Source organism: Sphaerodactylus townsendi, linkage group LG02 (genome assembly GCF_021028975.2).
Source record: "Sphaerodactylus townsendi isolate TG3544 linkage group LG02, MPM_Stown_v2.3, whole genome shotgun sequence".
Lineage (NCBI taxonomy): Eukaryota > Metazoa > Chordata > Lepidosauria > Squamata > Sphaerodactylidae > Sphaerodactylus > Sphaerodactylus townsendi.
This window is the reverse complement of record NC_059426.1, coordinates 164,366,757-164,383,861: the sequence shown is the minus strand read 5'-3', so window position 1 is coordinate 164,383,861 and position 17,105 is coordinate 164,366,757. Positions and strand designations below refer to the sequence as shown.

General features: G+C 46.2%; 1 protein-coding gene across 1 annotated transcript in view; it reads right to left on the bottom strand.

Annotated features, from left to right (window-relative positions):
• Positions 1-14,294: 14,294 nt before the first annotated feature.
• The window catches only part of LOC125426938 (ATP-dependent RNA helicase TDRD9-like), a 56,162-nt gene continuing 53,351 nt past the window's right edge, over positions 14,295-17,105 (bottom strand). The window contains exon 23 of the mRNA XM_048485819.1: positions 14,295-15,085. Within this exon, the coding sequence (XP_048341776.1) occupies positions 14,984-15,085 (102 nt within the window). The 3' untranslated portion in view covers positions 14,295-14,983. The remainder of the gene's footprint in view (positions 15,086-17,105) is intronic.

The window sequence follows — 17,105 nt, the reverse complement described above, 5'->3', positions numbered from 1 at the left end:
TGCGCAACGTGAGGATGCCCACACCGGCTGCCGGGGCCGCCCCTTGCCCAACGGGCCTGCTCTCATTGGCCGGGCCTCGGCCGGCCTACCCCGGGGACGAACTACCACCACCCGCCCACTAGGCCCCACTCGGTGTACTGTGAGGAGGGACGTCGCCTGAGGGAGCGCGGCCTGTGTCGGCATGGCGGGAAAGGCGGCTTCTCCCCTCCCGGGGACGGCTGGAGCGGGGTGGCAACGGCCGCTGGTTTGCCTCAGCAGCTGCGGATGAGGGAGGGAGCGGGCAGAAGTTCTCTCCCCGTCCCGCCTTCTTCAGGGGACAGGCCGAGGGGGAAGATGGATGCTTGCTAAATACAGCGCAATACAGCTTTTAAAAAATCGTTTTAGATGCTTATATCTATGTAAGCCGCCTCGAGTCCTTTGGGAGATCGGCGGGATGGAAATGTAAAATATAAATAAATAAAATAAAGGGGAGGGAATCGGTTCTGAGGACTCTAAAATGTTCGTTAAACCCCTTCCGCACATGCAGAATAATGCACTTTCAATCCACTTTCGAGGCACTTTGAAGCTGGATTTTACTGTGCCGAATAGCAAAATCCACTTTCAAACAGTGGTGAAAGTGGATTGAATGTGCATTATTCTGCATGTGCGGAAGGGGCCAATCCTGTAAAATGTCGTTGGCGCTGGTGCGACTCAACAGAATACTCAACAATAGCAAAGCTGACATTCTTAGAGTAGACCCTCAACAGAGTATGAAAGAAGATGGAAAGCGCTTCTTTTTTTATCCCCAGTAGTAATATTTTACAACTAAGTCTATTTTTTACAACTAAACCTTGCCCCTATTGTTCTTTCCTAGAGAGCAAAGGGAATGGAGTCGATTCTGGGAACTCTAAAACCAGTGATGGGATTCAGCAGGTTTGCACTGCTAGGGCAGAACCGGTTGTTAAAATGGTGCTTGTAAACAACCAGTTGTTAAATTATTTGAATTCCACCACTGGAACCGGTTGTTAAATTATTTGAATCCCACAACTGTCCAAAACATTAAGTTTTAAAAAAATAAAACGTGCATTAAAACCAGCTGGTGAGATTTGGCTCACAAAAGGTTATATATCCTGGAAAATGTCTCTCCTGTCATCTTTGTAGGACAGGCCAAGGGAGAAGGTGCATATGCTTGCTAAATACAGTGCAGTGAGAATGGAATAGGTTCTGGGGGCTACAAAACATTCAATTTTTACAAAATAAAACGTGCATTAAAACCAGCTGATGAACTTTGACTCACCAAAGGGTAATATTTGGTCATTGACTGTAAATAAAATCATCATCATCATCTTCTTCTTCTTCTTCTCCTCCTCCTCCTCCTCCTCCTCCATCTCCGCGCCGGGGGGGGAGGGGGAGCCAGAGTGTGCACTGGGCGCACTCTGGCCCAGCTACGCCTCTGGATTAAGTGCTCAAAACTTCCCTGTAAACAATATTCTTGGTTTTTCTCTCTGGTTGAAGGATGACCAAGCTGTCAGGTGAACTAACTCTGGAGCACTCTGAATGTCCCTCTCATTGTTATCATCTCCAACAAAATATATCTGAAGAAATGACGGCTGCTGATGGTGTCCCGTCAAGAGGCTTCCTATCCTGTGGTAGACCTGCCCCTGCACTTTTGAATGTTGGCATGAAATTGCTCTCTTTCACCTCTTGGGCTCCAAAAGACGTCATTTGGAAGCATCCATTGTATTTCTGGGAAGCAGAAAGAGAGTGTTCTGCCATTGGATGCTGATGAGTGAGAAGGCTGTGAAGAGGTTCAGGGTAGGGTTGAATGGCAGGGAGCTGAACTTTACTGCCACTGCAGCACATTCCTGGGTGCTCATCCCACCACTTGACACCAAGCACAAGGTGATCAAAGTCCGAGATCAATCACCTTTTCTCCACAGTAATCAATGTGAGATCCATATTCAAAACCCGACAAATATTTTTTAGTCCAAGGTGATAATTTGATTTGTAATATTTTTTATTGTATTTGGCTGTAGCGGTCTGGTTAACATGAGGGTTGTTAGAGGAATATTTTTTCACAGCCTCTCTATGAACTTCAGGTTGTTTTTCGCATATTTTGCAGCAGCTTCCTGCAGTTTTTTTCTAACCGAATCTATAAATCGCTTTCTGCGTTTAATCCCTCTCCTCGCTTTCAACCGAAGGAACAGGTTTGTATGCGGTGAGGATGTCGGTGGTAGAATCCAGTTGGACCACCATTGGCTCAATTGTGCTTGTTGTTTGGTGTGCATTATCAGAACTTGTCAATTCAACACATGGAAGTAGAGCGTCAGTGCCCTTCATTAAAATCTCCTGTGAAACGAATCATTTTTACTCCCTGTACTGCATCTTTTAGCTTGGCAAGCAGGTTTTTAACTGTCACCTTTAGAATGTTCGCACAGATGGCCAGAGTTCAACAGTAACGCAGATGGCCAGAGTTCAACAGTAAATGTGTAATAACTCGAGTAAAACTGAATATTTTGAAAAATCCTTTCTTAGTGAGCACCTAAACCACATAATGAACTGGTGTGCCGAATTTCAACTTTGTAGGTTTGGTGGTTTTTGAGTTCTTTTGATGAGTCAGTCAGTGGTATTTCGTGTTTATAGATCTAGATCTAGAAGAGGACAAGTTTGGATTTATACTCCACCGTTCTATCCTGTAAGGAGATTCAAGGTGGCTTATAAGCTCCTTTTCCTTCCTCTCCTCATAACAGACACCCTGTGAGGTAGGTGGGGCTGAGAGAGTTCCCAAGAACTGTGACTAGCCCAAGGTCACCCAGCAGGAATGTAGGAGTGCGGAAACACATCTGGTTCACCAGATAAGCCTCTGCCACTCAGGTGAAGGAGTGGGGAATCAAATTCAGTTCTCCAAGAGCAGCAGTGATTGAAAGGAGAAGCTGTGATGGGCCGAGTGATGGAGTCTAGGAGCACGGCAGCACCTGACAGGAATATGGTGGGTGGCTGGGAGCCACAGTGGCCCTGGTGACGGCAACATCAATTGGTGAGAGTGAAGCTGCAGCGGGCTGGGCATTGGAAGTTGTGAGTTGTGTCAGGCTCAACACCAGTGATGGGGGTAGTGGGGCAGCCATTAGGGAGGGGGCACCAAGATGTACCTGTCTGCTGTGAGGATAGGATGGGGTGGGATGGGAGAGAAGGAAGTTAAGGAAGGGAATTCCTAGCCAGTCTTTTTAACTCTTCCACAAAAAAGACGCCAGCCACAGATGCAAGCGAAATGTTAGGAACAAGATCCACCAGACCACGGCCACACAGCCCGGGAAACCCACCACAACCAAAAGGGGTTGGGTTCAGATCTTCCCTGTGTCATACTAAAAATAATTTCAAAACCTATGTCTTACCTCAGAGAAAATAATATATTCCATGCTTTATGCAAAAAATAGACATTTCTTGCCTAGGTCTGTATTTTCAAATGAATGTTGAGACACAAAAACAGAACGGGACAAAAATAACTATGAGGCAAGTAAAACTGAAATTTTCTTTGCTAATCCTGTGTAGGCTGGCAGTGCGAAATTAAGCAGAGTTACACCCTTCTGTTGAAGCCAGTGGGCTCAGATGGATGTAGCTGTGTTTAAGATTACTCTGTTGCCTTAGAGTACCACTGAACTCACTGGGACCATCAAAGGAAGTTACGAAGATTTTTATCACTATAGACTGTAAGCTCCTTGGGGCACAGACTGTCTTCTCACATTATGAAGAGCACCGGGCACAGTCATATTGCTAAATAAAACCACTGTAACCACAATTACACTCTCGTAATTATTATGACAGTATGTGACAATAATTTAAAAGATGCTGTACATTTTGTTTGGGAGAAACTCCATGTCCAGCGAAAGTTATCTAACAGGGAGAGACAGAGAGGGCGCACAAGACGAGGTCAGATCAAATATTTTTGGAAATGCTTCTTGGAGGACTTATTTGTGAAAATACATCCTGCTTGGAGTTAATGTATTTTTATTTTATTTATCTGTGAATTTTGTTTTTTACCCATCACAAGTCCCTGGGCAGGGTACAGTCATAAATGCCTTAAGTAAAGAAGTTATTTTTTTAAAAAAAAAATACCACAAACCAAAATGTGGCGGAAATGTATACTATTTGGTCCTGTACATGTAGCTATACTGCCACTTTTTTTGGTGTTTCAGATAATCTGAACATTGCAACACGGGAGCAGAAAGTGTTGTACCATCCCACTTGATACATGTGCTTGAGAATATGGGGCATACATTGAAAATGCTGGGGGGAAGAATTGGGACTAATAAAAGGAAACATTTCTTCACACAACGCGTGATTGGTGTTTGGAATATGCTGCCACAGGAGGTGGTGATGGCCACTAACCTGGATAGCTTTAAAAGGGACTTGGACAGATTTATGGAGAAGTCGATCTATGGCTACCAATCTTGATCCTCCTTGATCTCAGATTGCAAATGCCTTAGCAGACCAGGGTGCTCGGGAGCAGCAGCAGCAGCAGAAGGCCATTGCTTTGACCTCCTGCATGTGAGCTCCCAAAGGCATCTGGTGGGCCCCTGCGAGTAGCAGAGAGTGCTGGACTAGATGGACTCTGGTCTGATCCAGCAGGCTAGTTCTTATGTTCTTTTCCAATCGCGTCGTGAGTCTGCCTACCCGCGCTTCCTTGGGTGAGGAAGCCAGCCCTAGCCGCTGCAGGAAGGCTGCAGGAAGGCTCGTCAGACTAGAGAACTGGATTTGTTTCCTCACTCCTACATTCCTGCTGGGTGACCTTGGGCTAGTCACAGTTCGATCAGAACTCTCAGCCCCACCTACCTTACAAGTGTCTGTGGTGGGGAGAGGAAGGAGTTTTGTAAGCTGCCTTGAGTCTTCTTACAGGAGAGAAAGGGGCAAGGTATAAATCCAAACTCTTCTTCTGGAGACTCTGCCAGGTGCAGAGGGGAAGTCTCAGGCTGAAGTCAGCACACCATCCCTTCAGTTCCACATCCAGGACCTGAAGCTGAAGTAGAAATGTCCAGCATCAATCAGAGAACCTGATATTATTTCTACAGATTGTACCATCTGTACCATTTATTTCTACATTTATATTTGGCACATAGCCAGAGGCGTAGCTCCAAGGGAACGGGGGAGCAACGCACCGGGGGAGGCGCCCCTGTGGGGGTGTGATGAGGGAGTTCCGGGGTGGGATGGGGTGTTCTGGGGCGGGATGGGGGCGGAGGACGCCCCAGTGCACCAGTCCCTTTCCCCCCTTGCTATGCCTCTACACATAGCTCTGGAAGAAGATCCACATTTTGTGAGAGGCTGTATTAGATCCATCACATTGACATTTCCCACGAGGTTGGGATATATAGACCGGACCTTTAACGGGACAGTCTGTCTGTCAAATGAAGTTCAGAAATATTGTGGTTGGATTCATATATTGTACAGTGCATTTTGTTCTTTGTATATTCACTTTGCACTTGGTTGATGGATCTGTGTATGTGCAATCTTTGATGTCATATTTGTTTTCACTTTTGCACTGATTAAATTGTGGTGGCAGCATGTGTGCAACACTTCCTCATTTTCCGGTTTAGTTACATTGCACCCAAGTATTTCTTTGTTGTAGAAATGTTACAGCCGCCAGCCTCACCCCCAGGGTCACCAGAGCCCTTGGAACACTGTAGAAGCAGGGCCCAGAGAGAGACTTGGAACCAGGACAGTTGGTAGCCCAGCGACAGTCAACCTCTGCCTGTGAACTTGAGCCACCACCGGATCAAGGCTGACAGCCCCATTGGTGAGTTCCACCTGTCCCTGGATGACACAGCAGGTTGATGCGTTGCACCTGCTCCTGGATGACTCCTGACACAAGCAACGAGGAACGCCTGCTGTTGTCAATCTGTTCTGGCTTCTAGACCTCAGTGTGTTTAGCCTTCTGGACTGTGATCTAGCTTTGAATGTGACCTTCTGGTTTATGCTTGGACTTCTAAATTCATGTGTTTTAATCCTGGACTGTGTTTTGGACTATGCTTGCCCCAGGTACCTGTCTGAACCCGGACAGCATGATTAAAGATTGTCTAAGGCTTTCATGGCCAGATTCAACTGGTTATTGTGGGTTTTCCTAGCTGTATGACCGTGGTCTGGTAGATCTTGTTCCTAACAAGGAACAAGATCTACCAGACCACGGCCACACAGCCCGGAAAACCCACAATAACCAGTTGATTAAAGATTATCCACACTTTCAATTCAAAGAACACCAGTGTACACAAAGCAAGCATATCACTGCTAAGACTAGTAAGTAACTTCAGGGTGAAGCCTCGAATTACACTGATCTTCAGGGTACACTGATCTGTTGTTTTGGAGGAAACGAAGCTTTGGAGGGTGCGTTCCTTGCCTCACTTTCAAACTCTACCCTCTGCAGTCACTGCCTCCAAATTTCTAGGAATTTTCCGAGCCAACTCTAATAGGAGGATAAAAGCATGGAACTATTCTTTGCGGAAGAAATGCTAAGGGTCCTGAATTGTCTCTAAGGGTTTGTGTGCAGGGCCCAGTCAACCCAAAACGTGCAGATGGGGACTCATGTTTCCTGGTCATTCTGGACCATGGTGTTATTAATAACGGTCGGAAAAAAACATTTCCACATCTGTCATGCACACGCTTTCCTGACAAGGTTTGTGGGATTTGTTCTGTAGCCCGGACAGAAGGAGAAAGCTTGGAAAGTGTTCTGTATAGTGCAGACTGTCGATGATGTCATTAAAGGTGACCTGTGGTACCACAGGCAGGAACGAAAGAAAAGAAAACGAGGGCAGTGTCCAACCCAATCAGAAGGAAACGGAGAAATAAGGAGAGGCAGAGGCCCAGAGGAAAGAGCTCCCTTTCTAAAGGAAGGTTTCCACTCCCTGCGCTTCGCAATGGCAGTAAGGAAACAGACTGGGGAAACATTTGAGTCACCTCCTTCTCTCCCATACCTTCACCTCTAAGGCTGAAGAGGGAGGTGAGATTTTTGGGACAGCAGCTTTAAAACTTGTCTACTGACGGCATTTCGGGGCAAACCTTCAGATGACCTCTCTGAGCGCTTTTGGGTGTGAAAACAATGACACGGGGAAGCTCCTAGACGCTGACAGTGACATTTTCCTGCACAAGGTATAAGAGATGCCCTGCAGGATCAAACTAGTGATATTATCTAATCCAATGTCCTGTTTCACACAGTAGCCAACCACGACGAACAGGTCACAGAGACCAAACCCTTCCCCTGATGTTGCAGCCTAGCATTGCTATTAAGAAGTTTACTGCTTTGGGACAGAGGTGTAGCTGGGCCAAACTACGCCCAGTGCGCAGTCTATATTTTCTCATTTCCTATGCTCCTTCAGCGTATCTTCTTCCCACATCTTTGCCTTACTTTCCTTCTCCTAGAACTTTTTCAGGCTGAAAAAAAGGCCTATTCGCAGTTCAGGCTTAAAAACGGCCTGATGGGATCTATACTTCCCAGGATACCTTGTGAGCCCCAAGGTCTCCTGGGAACTGTAGTTCCTCAGGCAGTTTTTAGCCTGTACCGTGAACAGGCCTTTTTTCAGCCTGAAAAAGTTCTAGGAAAAGGAAGGGAACTAAGGTAAGTGTGGGAAGGGGGGTGCCGTGGGAGTGGGCACTGCGGGGGGCAAGGGGGAGGGGCCGGGGGTGATTTTCTGTGCCCCCCAGGCATGCGCCTGGTGCACAGCACACACACACACCGTCCCCTTGTGGCTCCACCATTGCTTTGGGATGTGGGAGCTCCTGTCAATCAGTGGCCACTGCTGGACCTGTCGTCTATGAATCCACCTTTGCCTTCTAGGAACCAGCTCTCAATGAACTAGCTATGCCACTGTTGTCTATGGTATCAAAAGTCATGAAGACCAGAAGAACGTGATCCCAAGCCCATACCAGAAGCCAAGGAGCAGCAGTGGTGTAGTGGTTAAGAGCAGGTGCACTCTAACCTGGAGGAACTGGGTTTGATTCCCTGCTCTGCTGCTTGAGCTGTGGAGGCTTATCTGGGGAATTCAAATTAGTCTGCACACTCCAACACACGCCAGCTGGGTGACCTTGGGCTAGTCACAGTTCTTAAGCTCTCTCAGCATTCTGGGAGCCAGTGTGGTGGTGTGGTTCAGAGCAGACTAGAATCTGGCAGAATTGGTTTCAAAACCCCACTCTGCTGTGGATGCTTTACCAGGTGGCCTTGGGTCTGTCACACACCTTTCAGATCAACCTACCTCACAGGTCAGTTGTGACAAGAAAGTAGAGGAAGGGAGAATGGTACTGAAAGCTTTGTTGGGTTCTCACGGAGAACACAAAATGACAGAAATGCTTAATGGTAGGTCAGCACAGGTATGGTTGCATCTGCTAATGCTAAAGGATGCTAGCAAGACCTGCATTTTCAGTCTCTTTTCACACGAAATAAGCTAGAACAGGGGTCTGCAACCTGCGGCTCCGGAGCAGCATGCGGCTCTTTCAGCCTTATACTGCGGCTCCACATGGCCTGGAGGTCAGAGGATAGCGTGGGCGTGTCCCTCCACAGCAGCGCTGGAAGGAAAGGTGAGTGGAGGGGCCGAACTGAAGGCCGCTCCGTGCATGAGGGCACAGCTTTTCGTGTCCCCTCCACTCACCTCTCCTTCCAGCACTGCTCTGGAGGGACACGCCCACGCTGCCCTCTGACCATTGGAGGTCGGAGGGTAGCGTGGGCATGTCCCTCCAGAGCAGCCGCCATCCCCCATCTGCCCCATGGAGCAGGTGGCTGCCAGCTCCATCAGGCAGAGGGGGTTTCCCTGCCTGGCGCCTCCGCCTCCCAGCGCTGGAAGGAAAGGTGAGTGGAGGGGCCGAACCGGAGGCGGCTTCGTGCGGAGCCGCCTCTTCGGCTCGGTAGACCTTTGGGGCTGTAGAAAACCGGTCCAAATGGCTCTTTGGGTGGAAAAGGTTGCCGACCCCTGAGCTAGAAGTACAGTAAAAAGAATTCCTGCACACCACAATTCACCAGAGAAGCCTTCCACATCATTAACTCTGCCTTTACTCATCCTATTTCCTGTGGCACCAGTGGTAAGACAGCTACTGTATTTTGGAGCATGCTTGTGCAACCCAGCAGAACTCTGGCTATGCAGATCTGTCTCCTTAACTACCTTTTCCTGTTGGTGTGTGAGAGAAAGCGATTCAAATCAGTAAACGACAGAAGCCTTTGGGTTTGACAAATAAATGTGAAATTGTCGAAGGCTTTCACGGCCGGATTCAACTGGTTCTGGTGGGTTTCCCGGGCTGTGTGGCCGCTCGGAAAACCCACCAGAACCAAATGTGAAATTGCTTCACAAGCAATGTCTGTGTGTAACTTTAAAAGTAACAAGCATTTTCACAAGACCTACAACTTTACAACTCAAATAAATCTAAATCATAATGCCTATGAACGTAGCAAAATTTAAAGAGACAGGAACTTCAGTGCCCTTCAGGAATGGAACGCCGAACAACGGCACATAGCAAACCGTGCCCAGTAAGACAAAGTCAACAGCGAGGCCAAAATGTTATCTTAAACAAGAGCAGGGCTGCTGCTTCCCCTGTGAGCTGTTTAATGATTTCCTGCTGCTGATCTTGAAGCTTTATTTCTCTGGGTTCTGCATAGAAATTAGCAGCTCTCCCAGTCAAGTTCCAAGCCCTTCTCCTGCCAGAGTGACCGAAGAGGTGGGGCTCTGGAGGCTGGTAATGTGAGAGTAACTTTACTGACTGCCTGCGACCTTTTGCATCCTAGGCTCTAAAGTCTGAACCTTTTAATGGAAATGAAATATAAACATGAACTGCAAAACAATTGAAACGTTAAGTAAACCTACAAAGCCCACCAGGGGGCAGCAGATACCCAGAAATGAAGTACAGTAGACTCAATGTGGGTGATCGGTCCCATCTGCAAGGATCGGCTTAATATGGGTTTCATTGTATTGTTGCATTGGTTAATTGTGGAGAAAGATATCTTAATCTGATACCAAGTCAGCCAATCCTCAAATTAAGTTTATAGAAACTGGTTTATAGAAAGGAAACATTTTTTCATGCAACGTGTGATTGGTGTTTGGAATATGCTGCCACAGGAGGTGGTGATGGCCACTAACCTGGATAGCTTTAAAAGGGGCTTGGACAGATTTATGGAGGAGAAGTCAATCTATGGCTACCAATCTTGATCCTCCTTCATCTGAGATTGCAAATGCCTTAGCAGACCAGGTGCTCAGGAGCAGCAGCAGCAGCAGGCCATTGCTTTCACATCCTGCATGTGAGCTCTCAGAGGCATCTGGTGGGCCACTGCGAGTAGCAGAGTGCTGGACTAGATGGACTCTGGTCTAATCAAGCAGGCTCTTTCTTATGTTCTTATGGTTCTTTGTGATGGGCTCTTGCTACGGGGTGCCTTAAACTACGGAGGACCAAACACCAAGTTGTTAAAAACACCTGAATTTAGATGCTGCAACAAAAGTGACCTTAAAGTGAAGATTATCTAACAGGAAGTTTTCACCCTATGTCCCGCATGAATGAAGCTTTTAACAAAAGAGCCAATTTGTTGTAGTCGCAAGCAAAGCAATGCTTAATTGAGATGTCTGGACACAACTCCATGGACAATAAAGAGGGATGTCAGCTGCTTTGATGTGATAACTGTTAATCATGTGAATCTGATATTCTGGAGATTCCGATGGTGCTGACTACCAAGCACCACTAACTCCAACAAGAAATCCAACTCTTCTTCTTCTTCCCTCTCCCCCCAACAAACACTCTGGGAGGGTTTTAATTCCAGTGTTTCTCCGATGGGCGTTCCATACTCCACTGCCATTCGCAGGGCTGATGGGAATTGTAGGCCATGAACATCTGGAGAGCCGCAGGCTGCAGACCTCTAGGTCACTAGCCCAAGGTCACCCAGCTGACGTGTGTTGGAGTGCACAAGCTAATCTGAATTCCCCAGATAAACCTCCACAGCTCAAGCGGCAGAGCGGGGAATCAAACTCGGTTCCTCCTGATTAGAGTACACCTGCTCTTAACCACTATGCCATGATTACATGTATTTGTATTTGACATGCTTTCCTATTGTCTTGATCTGCCCTCATAGGAGAATATTTTCCTTTTAAGGTGGTAGGGTAATTAGTTTGCAGAGCTGTTCCACCAGACATATGATTGAGGCAGCTATGACACCATCATGGCCTCCCCTTTCCACTCTTTTCTTTTAAACACAAATTATTGTTTTCCCAGAAAACAATATGAAAACAAAGAAAAAACAAGAAATACAAAAATCAGAATAATAGTAGACAAACACACCATAAACGGATCTGCACTTATTATTAGTTATACTAAGGGATCATTAATCAATTTAGATCAGCTGTGGAATATATAATATATTGTTTATAAAGGCAACCTGCTACCTAGTTTATTTTCCATTTTTATTGTGTTTTTAAAGGGTAAAGTTTCTCCTTCAGTCGTGTTCGACCCTGAGGTACCACTGCAAGCAGTGATTTCATAGGCAAGCTGTTTTTGTGGGGAAGTTTGCCATTGCTTTCCCCGGCTATTCTTAACCCCAGACCTGGGCATTATATGGGTCTGCCGGGTTACATCCGCCCGCCACCGGATGACCCTGACTGGCTCCCTCTGCTGTGCTGGGGAGCGATGCCTTTTGAAAGCCCCGCAGAAGCCGGGTGCTGTCTTGGCTGCCGAAGGTTTCATGCGGGCTTTCAAAAGCCCCTTGCCCCCCTGCCTTTTGGCCTGGCCCTCCACAATATTTTCTGTTTCTTATGTGGAATTGCCCACCCCTGCTTTACCCCCTAGCTATGTGCTAGGTACTCATTTACCGACCAAGGAATGAACGGATGGCTGAGTTGACCATGAGCCAGCTGCCAGGATATCTGACTCACAGGGGGCTCAAACTCCTGACCGTGTGAGTGGCAGTGGAAGCACTTAACCACTACGCCACGCGGCTCCTTTATTGTGTTTAGAATGGGATTTATTATTGCAGTTGTAAACATGGTTCCCATATCATGGTTTGAAAAACAGTCTAGATCAGGGTCCCCGGTGTTTCTGAGTCTACAGGCAGCACTGGACATCTGACAGAGTGTTGCAGAAGAAGAGAAGAAGCAGTTTAGATTTACAGCCCCTTTTCTGTCCTGTAAGGAGACTCAAAGAGGCTTACAAACTACTTTCCCTTCCTCTCCCCAAAATAGACACCTTTTGGGATCAAATATGCTCTTTTTAGGTAACTAATAGGATTAAGTACTGTCAAGTCACAGCAAAGTTATGACGAGCCCTCATGTGGCTTTCAAGGCAAGAAACAGAGGTGGTTTGTCATCGTCTTCCTGCATTGTGTGTTCCTGCATAGCAGGTGGCTGGACTTGATGGCCCTTGTGGTCTCTTCCAACTCTAAGATTCTATTAAATTCCTCTGGACAGGAAACCGAGACTTCCTTGCTGGTCTCCCATCCAAATATTAACCAGGGCTGACCTTGCGTAGCTTCCATGATCTGACAAGCATGGGTCATGAGCAACCGACTCATGGTGACCCCAGGACAACGGAGTGGTCAAGTGGTTTGCCACTGCCACCTTCTGCACAGCAGCCCCAATCTTCCTAGATCAGCGGCGTCCTCAACTCCGTGATCGTGGACCCCTTTGGGGTCGTCGACACTTAATTCCCTTTCTCACAGGGGTTTCTAAGACCAATCCCTCAGCATCCAGATTGGGTTCCCAGCGGTACAGATATATATTTTTTCATTGAATATACTCTCTTTATTGTTTTAAAAAAAAGAAAAGGGCATGACAAATTATTTCTAAATTTTTTGCAGTCTTCTTTCTACTTCCTTTTCTAGTTTATGAAGTTCTTCCTCTAACTTCTCTCTCTTTTCTTTCTTTTGCTTATTCATCTTAATCGCCTCACTTTGTATATAACCCCTCATTACCGCCTTGTGTGCATCCCAAATTGTTCCATTATTCTGTATTGAGTTTTTATTTACTTTCCAGTATTCTTGTAATTCTTTATCTAGTTTCTCTCTGCATTTAGTGTTACTCAGCACCCAGTCTTTAATATTCCAAACATTTTTCCTTTTGTGTTGACCTATTTCCCAAGTAATTGGGCTATGGTCTGAGAGAACTCTGTTTCCAATGTTAATATTAGTTATAGAACATAAGGATTTAGGAGTCCATATCATATCTATCCTCGTAAAGGTCTTGTGTCACCTAGTTGTCAAGATATTTGTACAGATTATTTTATGGTTGGGGGTCACCACAACATGAGGAACTGTATTAAAGGGTCGTGGCATTAGGAAGGTTGAGAACCACTGCCCTAGATGGTCTTCCATCCAAGTACTGTCTGTGGTCAACCAAGCTGACCTACCAAGCTCTCACAAGTGTGGGTCCATTCACTTCAGAAGCAGGATTTTATATCTCCACCATACTCCATCAGCCCCTTCCAACAGGGCCAATTGGCATGCTGGAAGGGGCTGATGGGAATTGTAGTCCATAACATCTGGAGTGCCAAAGGTTCGCCACCACTGAGGCTATTCAGACCATGACTAACATCCCTCCCCAACACAAAATGCTGTATTTTAGCAGGTCACTGATTTCCAATGAAGACAAAACAAGTCTCACAGCAGCTTCTACTTATTTATTTACATTTATACCCCGCCATATCTCTACAACTCAAGACACTGGAGGGCTTTATTAAATCAAACTGAATGTTGGTGTTCAGTAACCGATACTATTTCAAAAGGATTTTCCACCGGACTAGGAAAATATTGCAAGATTTCCCGCTTTACTGTGTGGATGGAAAGAGCAAAACAAAACTGATTTCGCCTCAGGCGTTATTTTGCTAGGATTTTTTTTTTTGTCCAATGCTAAGTCACCATTAATGGTGTTCATTCACTTTTTTCCCCCTTGAAAACAAAACCTAGAGTGATTTTTACGCACCCACTAAACAGAAAGGGTTGATATTAAATGCAACACGTTAACAACTGGAATATGTTAATTCAAAGAGAAATGCTGAATGGAACAATAGGCTGGCAGAAAAGTCACAGAGTTAAAACTCAAACTCTTTAGTTAGATGAACAGTTAAGCAAACTACCGGCAAAGAGACGCTTCTTCACTGTAGCAAAACAGGCCTCTTCTTAAACTTCAAAAGAGAAAACCAGGAGCCAAATAAGCATTGTTTGAGGCCCAGTAGGAGAGTTCTTATATTTCCAGATGTTATGGACTGATAATTTCCTTTATCAGTCTCGCCAGCATGGCCAATTGGCCATGCTGGCAGGGGCTGATGAAATTGTAGTCCATAACATCTGGAGTGCCAAAGGTTCGCCACCACTGGTCTATGTGAACTTATTTTTTTTTTGGGGGGGGGGGGAGATTAGGAATGATTTTGGACTGGTCAAGGGGGGTAGGAAAGCTTTTCTGGGGGAACTATTTGCCTCAGTAAGGAAGACATACATCTCTCCCATCTGCTCCCCCTTACTGGATAAAACTATGCTTCAAGAGAATCAAATTTAGAGCAGGAAAATAGCACAGAAGGGTCAAATACCTTTTTCTCCCAGCACAATCATCCCTAACCAATTTCCCCTACTCTTGGCTATTTAGCAAACTTTCAAGAGAAGGGGATTAAGACAAGATATTGAGAGAACTAGGTTTTCTCCCCACATCACCCCAACTTTAGGCACAATTAACATACTTTTGATTTTTTTAGGGTCAAAAAGATGATTGGGGTGAGGAGAGACACAACTTTAGAACTTCAGACGCATTTCTTCAAACGTTTCTTGTGTTCCTTTTGTCTCGTACTCGAACAACAAGGGCTGCAAAAACAGTCAACGTTCTGAAATTACATTTAAACAGTCAACGTTCTGAAATTACATTTAAACAATCAACGTTCTGAAATTACATTTAAAACAGTCAACGTTCTGAAATTACATTTATCCAGAACGTCATTCAGATTACATTTATTCAGAAATAAGTTTTGCCAATTTCAATGGGATTTCCTTTCAGTGAGCATGCTTGGTATTGGAGACTCAGGCGTTTAAGAGAATCAACTTATGCAGCTGGTACAGAGGCACGTTGTTCTCATTCGTTTCCCGCACATCAGACTGGTCAATGACAAATTTCGTCTTCAGCTAATGAAAAAACAAAAATTGGAAAGATTATTAACCAGTTCCAAGGGTGTTAAAATACAGTGGAACCTCGGTTTTCATTGGTAATCTGTCCGAAAAGTATCGATGAAAACCGAAACAGTTGAAAACCAAGGCAAATTTTTCCATAGGAATCAATGTAAATCCAATTAATGCGTTCTAGGCACTCCAAAAAAATACCAAAACCACATTTTTTGGTGAATAAACATAGTGTTTAATGCTGAAAACAGTAACAAACAGTAACACTAGGAGACCAGCTTCAGAGCCAGTGGACCAATGGCGCACCAGAAAGCTGTCCAAAGAGGTCTGTTTCTAACTCCTCTTTAAGATTTGTCTGAAATGGGGCAAGACATTGTCATTAAACAAGTTCCAGACCCGGCCTGCAACAGCTTTGTCCGGGTGATTTTCCACAAATCCCTGCACCTTGCTGCAAATCGATGAAACCGAGGCAAATCAATGAAAACGGAGACAAATTTTCACTGAAAAATCGATGAAAACCTAAAACCGGCGAAAACCGGAAGGCAATGAAACCTTATGCCCACTGTACTTCGCTAGGTCGCAGCAAAAAGTGAGGACTTCTGAGTTCTGGCAGGAAAAGGCCACGGTGAAGAAGAGGGACGAGGACAGAGCTTTGTGGAAATGCTCACCCAGCCCTTGAATCTCTGCTCGAAGGGTCATGGGATATGGGAGCCCAGAGTGGAAGCTATCTGCCATTCGGAACGAGCTACGCCTCGTCATCGTTCTTGGGAGCCACGGCTAAGTGGCAGACCACATGCGTGGAGGCAGAAGGTCCCTCATTCAATTGGTGGTATTTTTGCTTAAAAAGGGAACCTGGTAGCAAGGTCACCTTTGTGCTGCAAGTAGCACGTTGTTTTTTGTTTTCTTTAAATTTGGTATCCTCCTTCAGTTCAGCCATTTTGTTAGGCCAGAACGATGATGACAGAGCTACAATCCAACGATCGAAACTTCATGGTGGCTAAAGAAGAACTGAGGGATGCCCCTTTGCCCCCTCCCTTGTAACATGCCACGCGAAAACCCCATCTAAATCAAGGCATCTCAGATGTCCGCTTTATGGACAGTCCTGCCTTTAAACTAATTTGTCCTGCCAGTCTCCGCTGCCTTTTACTGTCCCATTTTTGAGAAAGCTGCCGACTCGCTCTTCTGGGCACTTCCCATTTCAAGTTCCTGTCACAGGGCGGGAAACTGGGGAGCACCCCAAAAGGCAGTGCGCTCCTGCAGCCACGCTGCATGCTCACCCGGGCCCCAATTCTGTCCTGGCTTAGTGGTTGCGACAATCTGGTCACCTTAATCTAAATGAAGGGAGGGGGAGTGTGTGCTTTCAGTTTTACAGAAGAGAAATCGTGCTTTTATCTCAAGGCAGGCCTGCATATGCACAGCCCCTCCCCTCCACGCAAGCCTGCACAGAAGGCCCACAAAGGTGATGTATGTATTATAAGGCATTTATTGCTCTGCCTTTTCATTCTGTAGTCTGCCTGGAGTCTCAGTGTGGAAGGCAGGCTATCAAGAATGTAAATCTCTGCACTAGAAGCAACTGGAAGAGAGCTAAAGCTCGGGTTGCCAACCTCCATGTGGTGACTGGAGATCTCCTAGGATTGCAACTGACCTCAAGGCAATACAGATCAGTCCACCTGGAGAAAATGGCTGCCTTAGGAGGTGGACTCTATGGCATTAACCCCGTTGAAGCCCTTCCCTTCCTCAAAACTCACCCTCCCCAGGATCCATCCCCAGAGGTGGACCACCTATAGGAACATGGGGTCACCCCCACATGACCAAATGGCGTGTGCCCCAGCCACAAGCCACCTAGCCCTGCCCCCCCCCCCATTTCCCTGCAAGCCAGCTTTGGCAACGGAGTGGTGGGTGGGGGCTTAGCGTGTGTTGGAATAAGTGACTTCTGCATGCCTGGACACTGGGGGGTGCTGTGTACATCACTCTAACTGTGATGATGCTTCTTTTGTTTGCCCTCCTTGTCTGGGCCAGGAGACCG